Source organism: Apium graveolens, chromosome 11 (assembly GCF_009905375.1).
Source record: "Apium graveolens cultivar Ventura chromosome 11, ASM990537v1, whole genome shotgun sequence".
Taxonomy (NCBI): domain Eukaryota; kingdom Viridiplantae; phylum Streptophyta; class Magnoliopsida; order Apiales; family Apiaceae; genus Apium; species Apium graveolens.
This window is the reverse complement of record NC_133657.1, coordinates 165,588,194-165,595,868: the sequence shown is the minus strand read 5'-3', so window position 1 is coordinate 165,595,868 and position 7,675 is coordinate 165,588,194. Positions and strand designations below refer to the sequence as shown.

The window sequence follows — 7,675 nt, the reverse complement described above, 5'->3', positions numbered from 1 at the left end:
CATCATAACAACCCCAACCAATTCAATTTAATCATTCATACTTATGCCTAAGCTTAACTTTAATCATACTTAAGTTCTTTTAATCAAAACCACAACATTTACCATTTCATTTCGCTACCATTTCAAATCCCAAACTCTAATCACAACAACAAGCTACAATAGCACCCTACTAATCAAAATCATCTTATAATATATAGGAATCTAGGGTTTGGAGATGGTATACCTTCCTTGAAGTGGTGGGAGGAGCTAGGAAGCCTTAAGAAGCTTTGAGAAGTCTTAGGAAAGCTTGGATCTTCAAGAAAAACAAGAAAACTTCAAGTTAAAGAACTTGAAAACACTATTCATAGTCTTCTTCTTTGATTAAATGAAGAAGATTGAGAAGGAATTAATGGCTTAAACTCATGATATAGCCCTAACTAAGCATGAAGATGATTAGGGAATTTACTCACCAATTTAGGAAGCTTGGATCTTGGATTTTGAAAAATCTTGCCTTTAAAAAGTGAAAAAGCCGAGAGCAATGAAGAACTAATGCCTTGGTTTCTTTTTGTTTTGATGAATAATGAATTATTTGGCTTGGTTGGTTGTAGTTTTGTATTTAATTTAGTCAATTACCTTCTTGCCCTTGAATTTGTGTGGTTACAAAGCCACCACACCTCCTTCCTTCCCATGTCATGCTTATGTCATCCTCATGATATCATCCTCCCTTCCTTGTCCTCTTTCTATTGGTTGGATGACATCATTCCCACTAATCCCTTTGATTAACTTCCTAATCGTTTGCCTAATGACCGCTGATCTGTTATACGGTTCGCTTAACTTTCGTTCTCGTTTATCGTTTGAAGGATCATACCCGGGATCTTATTACTTAGGTTCCCTTAACCTTTCTCAATACATTATATTCCTTTTTATGATCCTCTATTATAATCCTTTAATTTAAATCCTTTTTATCCTGTTACCTTATACTCAATTCTCTCCGTATCTTGTGGATTTCCGGGAAAAACCAAAGTGTTCGGAATTGGATTCTGACGATCTTTACATACACTTATATACTTCATAGAGTACTAATAATATCCCAGAATATCCATAACAGAACCCCTACATAGTGTGGCGTGAAAAGTTTTTTTATTCAGCTAAAACACTATTCACAAGGGTTACAAAAAGTTGAAAATTTTGGGGTTATTACAGGTAATAATCCCTCTCCCCCTGTGGTCGCCACAGGGGAGTTAGAAAAATAATCAGCCTCCCTCCCGTTCCCCCTGTCGTCACAGAGCACAGCTAATTGGTGTCGCCATAGAAAAGAATATTACTTGTCGCCACAGAAGGTTTGGTCGCCACAGAGCTCCTCAATTCTCAGCCACACAATTTGTTGGATAAAGTCTACACTTTGCAGCAGAAGATTTGAAGCCATTCATTTTAATTTTTCTGTTCATCTTCTCTCCCAAGAGAGTAATGAAAATGGCAACGGAGTTTACAGAGTAGTTCAAGCTACTTGAATATCCGTTTAACTTCTCACCGGAGTAACATTATAATGCCCGATTTAATTATTGTATATTCTTAGGGGCATTATAATCGTTACCCGGTAATTAAATCCTAGTACAAAAAAAAGCTAGATTATTGTATAGGATTTGATTTGTAAATCTTTGTAGTAGCTAGGAAGTTTATTGTTCTTAGATTGTAGCCGGTTAATTTATTTACCGGAGTGTAGCAACACCCTCGAGGATTTATATACGAATATATATTTCCCCGAATATCTTTTGTTCCTCGTTTTTATCGTTCCAAACACTATTCCTCTCAAGAACACGAAACCACTAATCGATCACTAAATATTTTATCCGCTAAAGATTCGAAAGAAAATTTAATTTAGTGATTATCGTATTCAACCCCCCTTCTACGATAATTCGGGACCTAACAAGGTCTACTCTCAGTTTGTGACAACTTTTCATCACTTTCAAGTTGCAAGGAATGTAGTCAAACTTATCACATAAGGAGTAGGGATCACTTGCATTTGCTTCATTGTATTTGCAGGCTCTTTCAGTTAGCTTGCTAACTGCCTTTTTACAAAGGTGAGTTAGGTGATTCATAAAGCCATATTTTTCACAATTCTTTATTGGAACATCTGCAACATAAGCAAAATTGTTGCTTTTGTTTATCCCTATTTTCCCATTTCTATTTTTATTTTTCTTCCTTACATCTTCAGTTTTGGTTTCTCTAACAGGTGTCTTGGGACTTTTTTTGTCCATGAGCTTCTCTTCAGTATTGGAAGACTGAGTTGATTCTGCAGTTTTCTTCTCTTTATCCTCATCACCAATTTCTTGTTTGATAATCAATTCTTCTTAACTGAAGTTGACTTCACATGCCTTGAACATAGGTGATACAACCTTTTTTCAGCATAGCTGGAATATTTTCATTAGCTGTTGCTTTTCCTTTGTCACCTATCACTTTCTTCTTGCTGTTCAAGGCATCATAGTCAAGACCAATAGCAATATTTGCACATGGTTTATTTTTCTTATGGTATTGTCCATCCATCTCAGATGCATTTCTGAAAGACTTCAACTTCACCTCATTCTTTTCCAGCTTCTCCCTTAGCACTACTTCGATTTCATTTGCACACTTGAGCTTGTTCTTGAGATAAGCATTCTCTTGCTTTACAGCTTCAAGCTCCACCAACAACAATTTAGTTTCTTGCTTCTCACTTTTAAGCTTCTCATTTATCTTTGTTAATCTGCTAACTTCTTCATTAGCAGCAACCATGCTTGTGTGAATGTGAAACATTTCTGTGCTCATCTTCTCTACAGTTTTCTTATATTGACTCACATTTAAATCAATGGTGGTAAGACTTGATACCTGTGATTTAGATGAGGATGATTCTCCTTGCTCCAAGGCCATGAGTGCATAATTTACAAATTCTTCATCTTCATTATTTCCAGAGTCCACTACTAGAAATATGGGATCAGACATCGGTTTTGAATTGATGTTAAAAAAAACTGAACCGATGTCTTCGCGTGTGATGTTAAATGTCATCAGCATTTGACATCGGTTCACAGCCGATGTCTATTACAGTGCTGTACATCGGTTTTAAGAATAATTCTGATGTCTTTGCAACAAATTTCAGCTTATATTACAGTATTTCTTGGTGAATATGAGTATATTATGGGGTAATTATCCATTAAAACATGAAACCTACAAGCTCTAAAAAACATTTTTTTTAAAATCTTTCGAACAAACCGATGTGAAAGTCTAGATCAGACATCGGTTATGTTGTCTGACCGATGTGAAATGGTCCATTAGACATCGGGTACCGATGTAAAATACCGGGTTAGACATCGGTTTCGTTCGTTTTGTGATGTTAAATCCTTTTGTTTAACATCAGTGTTTTTTTCTAACCGATGTTTAATCTTTAATATTATAAAATTTAAGACATCAGCTATTGAAAATTCGATGTTATTTGGCTTAAAATACATTGATTTTTTTATAGAACCGATGTCAAATGATTATTAGACATTGGTTTTTATAGTTCTTTTTCTTTTAATATTGTTTCACCTAATGTCTTTTGTTCATTTTTACATGTACCACCAGATAGTATCTGGAGGTAGTATCTAAAGGTAGATAGCATCTGGAGGAAGATTCCTATAATACGAGATCCAACAGTAAAGTGAGAAGTGATACAGTAGGAAATTCCACTGGGAATGTACTTACATTGGCATCAGCTGAAGAACTTGGAGGCTCCCTACTAGGGACGGATGGAGTCTGTTTATATGAAGAAGATCCACTCGGACATAAAACAGTTGACTGTGAAGGCTTTGATTCCCCTCGAGATGCCATGCCGTAGTGAGGTGGGAGTAGATGAATCCTATCTATTAAAAAATGTCTGTGTCTAAAGCACAACAAAATTAGAGCTAAGCTTTCAGTGCTCAATATTGTACTTATATTGATTCAGTGCAGGGCAAGCTCAGACTTTTATACAAACTCTAGGCCATGAAATGAAGGAACTAACAAAATGTAAAAATGCTGAAACATTATCAAAGGATAGACATAGACAGTGAATATATCATACAACATTGTAAGTTATATATATAGCACCATCTTAATAAAAGAACATTCATGTGGGGGTACAAGGTACACCTATTTAACCTATTTACACTCCATGCATGACTCTGTAAAATTATATCAATCTCAATAGTAAACATGCACAAAGATCGTGTAGAGCGTTGATAAAGTCTGGGAATTACAAGATGTATAACATTACAGGAAAGCATCCTATAAATCTGATTAACAAATTAACTATACTTTCAGTCTTTTACCCTTTTATCAAGATTGTCTACATAAGTTTGCTGTTCAATTTCTCAATCAAAAGCTTTTTCTCCTCTTCTGGCAGAGAATTGAATATGAAGACCGACTTGTCACCAATATCATCCTTTAGTGGCAAACAAAATCTGTAAGAAATGGCATAAAATCTGTTTTTTAAGAACATCTGGAATAAATGAAGGATTTACCTTAATTGGCTGAGTGAACTTCCGTCCAGCAAACACCACAAAGAGCGCCATCCACAGACCAAGTAAAGTAGTCTTAAGTCCATCATCCATTAGACCTGTCTGTATTTCCAAAATAACCCATAGTCAGCATAGGAAGCATAGATGGTGCAATAATTTACCATGTCAGACTTCAAAAATAGATACATATTCTGTCTATTATGTTTCAGAACTAAATATATTCTTGTTTACAAAGAACACATTGCTTGAGCATCTCAAAGTCCGGAAGAGAGGAAAAACATTTTCCAATTCACAACTTAAATAATGAAGTACTGAGTTTATTGAAAACATTAGCAATTTCGTTAGTTCAAATCAAACAACAATCATAACTGAATACAACTGAAAATCTCAATGAATTTAAGGAGGTTTTATTCTGTGTTAATTATAAGAAACTGCTTGTGGTTCTGTTTTCTGTTACATGAGAGGTCTGGAATTACTCTAGCAGATAGGTCAAGGTTTTTGATCACATTCCTATCAAAGTTTCCAAACTAATAAGCGTCAGTGTACAACTTCAACAAAGTAAATACTCATTATTTTAACAAATGTTCAAGAAATGGAAAGGTTAGTTGGGTACGGAAAATTACCAAGTGCCCTAAAAGAACTGCAGGAACTACAAATGTAAGAACTCCAGCTTCCAACTTCCCATAGCAAAGCCCTGGTCCATTAATAAAAGGAATCGGTATATCATTTGACATGATAAATTAACATTGAAGAGACCTAAACTAATATAGCCCCTGCACATTATACTAATTCTAAAGATCGCTCTTGATAATCATTATCTGAAACACTCAACCTGGCACCTGGTATAGAGCTGAATATTTTTTAAAAAACAACAGTAAAAACTGTGTTCATTATTCATTTCAAGCTTCGTTAATAAATAACTGACCTCTATAGATATTATATTCAATAGTTGAGGAAAAAGTAGCTATCCATTTCATTTGTAGAAAAGAATCATACACCAATCATTATTTTAAATGTAAATATCAGAAATTACAAATCAAGCACATAACAAAGAATGAGCAAATTACCTTCCTTAAAGACAAGCCCCGTGAATGCAGCAAAGAGTGGACCAATAAGCCAGACAGGAGTTGGGTGGTTGACTACATATTGTACCAAGTTCTGACCAGCTGGTTCAGCAAGGGTGAAACTGGTTGCTATTGATCCTAAAACACTAAGGCCCCATAATAGTTGAAGAGTGCACTTAATCTCAGTTACATAGATGTGGATCAAAAGTAAGGATAGTCCTAACCCAACAGCACCAAGTGCATAGAAGAAATCAAAATTTGGTTTGATCAGATTCGCGAGGAAGGAATGGTCAGGCAGGAAATCCGTGGAAGCGGCAAAGACAAAGGAGGCAGCAGCAGTCACCAAGCCTGATCTATATAAGATAACCTGCAGAGTATGGAAAAGGCTGAACAAGGAATACCTACTAATGCGTAACACTTCTTTTTTCTTATAAAAAAATGGATCGGCAGGCTTACAGCCTAGCGAACACCCATCTTGTCTTGATAACAAGAGGTTGAGGGTTAAGACCTCAGTGGGGGCAGGAGTGTGCATATTTAAATTCATGCATATGACTATTTTTAATGGACAAAGATCTATAATGGCATCATAGTTTTTCGAAGTACCAAACCAATCAATGTATATGCACAAGGAAAATGATAAGGAATGACATAATAACAGCGACACGAGCAATTCAATGTTTGGAAAATTTCCATATTATTTTTTGACCGTCAGCCCTTTCAATTTCCCCAAGAACAACTTATTTCCCGAACCCGATAGATTTCGATACTTAAAACAACAAATAATTTTACGAGATCACCGTATGTAATAGGCAATGACACCAGAACATAAAAGTCATCCTCTTGGTAAAGATGGGTACACTTGCAAAGTTTGCTGAGTATAAACACACTGCAACATAACTCTGCAGTTAAACAATTACCATTGATGTAGGAAGATGATGACGCAAGAGCTCATCACGGAATTGAGGCACAATGTGAGTATACATCTCCTGCATGATAAGGATGCAAGTTATTGAATAAAAATCAAAAAGTCATCCACAAACCATAGTAATTTAGAATGCCAAGGTCCAAATATCCAATGAATTGTTTAAGTTGAAAAAGGCAACAACTATTTCAACATGTTACCGAACATAAAAGAAATGTCAAATTTGTTATATCTAACTTCAAAATGGCTGAAATCGTAAATGGTGTTATAACATCAAGTTAAAAGCTAAAAAATAAACAACTGGCCACAAAGAACTGCCATGACATACCCAACATCACAAAATTCATCACAGATTTTGCAAAATCTGAATAGTAACGCAAGAGAAACTACGTACCTTATTATGCTGTCTACCTCCAGATACTAGCTCCAACCTCCAGATACTAGCTCAATTTCAAGTTTAATTTGCTCTAATTTGAAGCTCCAAATCTTGAATTAGAATTGGGGCTAAAATTAGGTTTTCGGAGAAAAGAGAGAAGAGACGGTTAACAGAGACCTAGGTAAGAAGAGAGAAGAAAGGTAAGAAGACTAAGAGAGAAGGAGGGGAGAGACGAGAGAGGCGAGGGTCGGGGAGAGATAAGAGGGTCGCGGGAGGTTTTTTGGAAAAGGGGGGAAAATATGTTAAGTGAATTTTTTGTTAAAATTAAAGGGGGAAGTGAACTGAAAAGCGGGGGGGGGGGAGTGTTAAGTAATTTTTATTTTTTTTAAAAGGCCATAGACAACGGTTAACAAAATGAACCGATGTCAAAGTTAAAAACATATTTGTGGCCTTTTTAATTTCTGAAGATAGACAACGGCTACTAAGTGAAACCGATGTCAATATGCGTATTCAACATCGCTTTTTACAAAACCGATGTTAAACTGCATTTTAACATCGGGTGCATTACATGCCGATGTCTAAGGACCGATGTCGTATCTACTATTTCTAGTAGAGGTCATCCCAACTTTTACCCTATGCAATATAAGCTTGTTTTGTTGTTTCTTCAGAAGAGCTTCATATTTTGCTTCCAATTCAAGATAAGCTTTATCCTCCTTTAATTTCTTGGGTTTCCTACATTCTGTAGTAAAATGGCCCAACTCATCACAGTTGTAGCACTTTATCTTAGATCTGTCAACAGATCCAGTTTTGTAACCATTCTTGCTAT

At 35.7% G+C, this 7,675-nt stretch overlaps 1 protein-coding gene across 1 annotated transcript; it reads right to left on the bottom strand.

Annotated features, from left to right (window-relative positions):
* Positions 1 to 4,043: 4,043 nt before the first annotated feature.
* LOC141696099 (uncharacterized) lies at positions 4,044 to 6,534 on the bottom strand. The gene is made up of 5 exons (XM_074500286.1): positions 6,469 to 6,534; positions 5,555 to 5,918; positions 5,111 to 5,181; positions 4,491 to 4,589; positions 4,044 to 4,411 (listed from the first exon to the last, which is right to left on the bottom strand). The coding sequence occupies exons 1-5, from the start codon at positions 6,532 to 6,534 to the stop codon at positions 4,316 to 4,318; spliced, it is 696 nt and encodes a 231-aa protein (XP_074356387.1). The 3' UTR covers positions 4,044 to 4,315.
* Positions 6,535 to 7,675: the final 1,141 nt, after the last annotated feature.

Coding starts and splice junctions, on each gene's coding strand:
- LOC141696099 (XM_074500286.1), bottom strand. CDS start 6,534: ATGTATACTCACATTGTGCCTCAATTCCGTGATGAGCTCTTGCGTCAT. Junction 5,919..6,468: donor ATCATCTTCCTACATCAATG/GTAATTGTTTAA, acceptor CATACTCTGCAG/GTTATCTTATATAGATCAGG. Junction 5,182..5,554: donor GGGGCTTGTCTTTAAGGAAG/GTAATTTGCTCA, acceptor TTAATGGACCAG/GGCTTTGCTATGGGAAGTTG.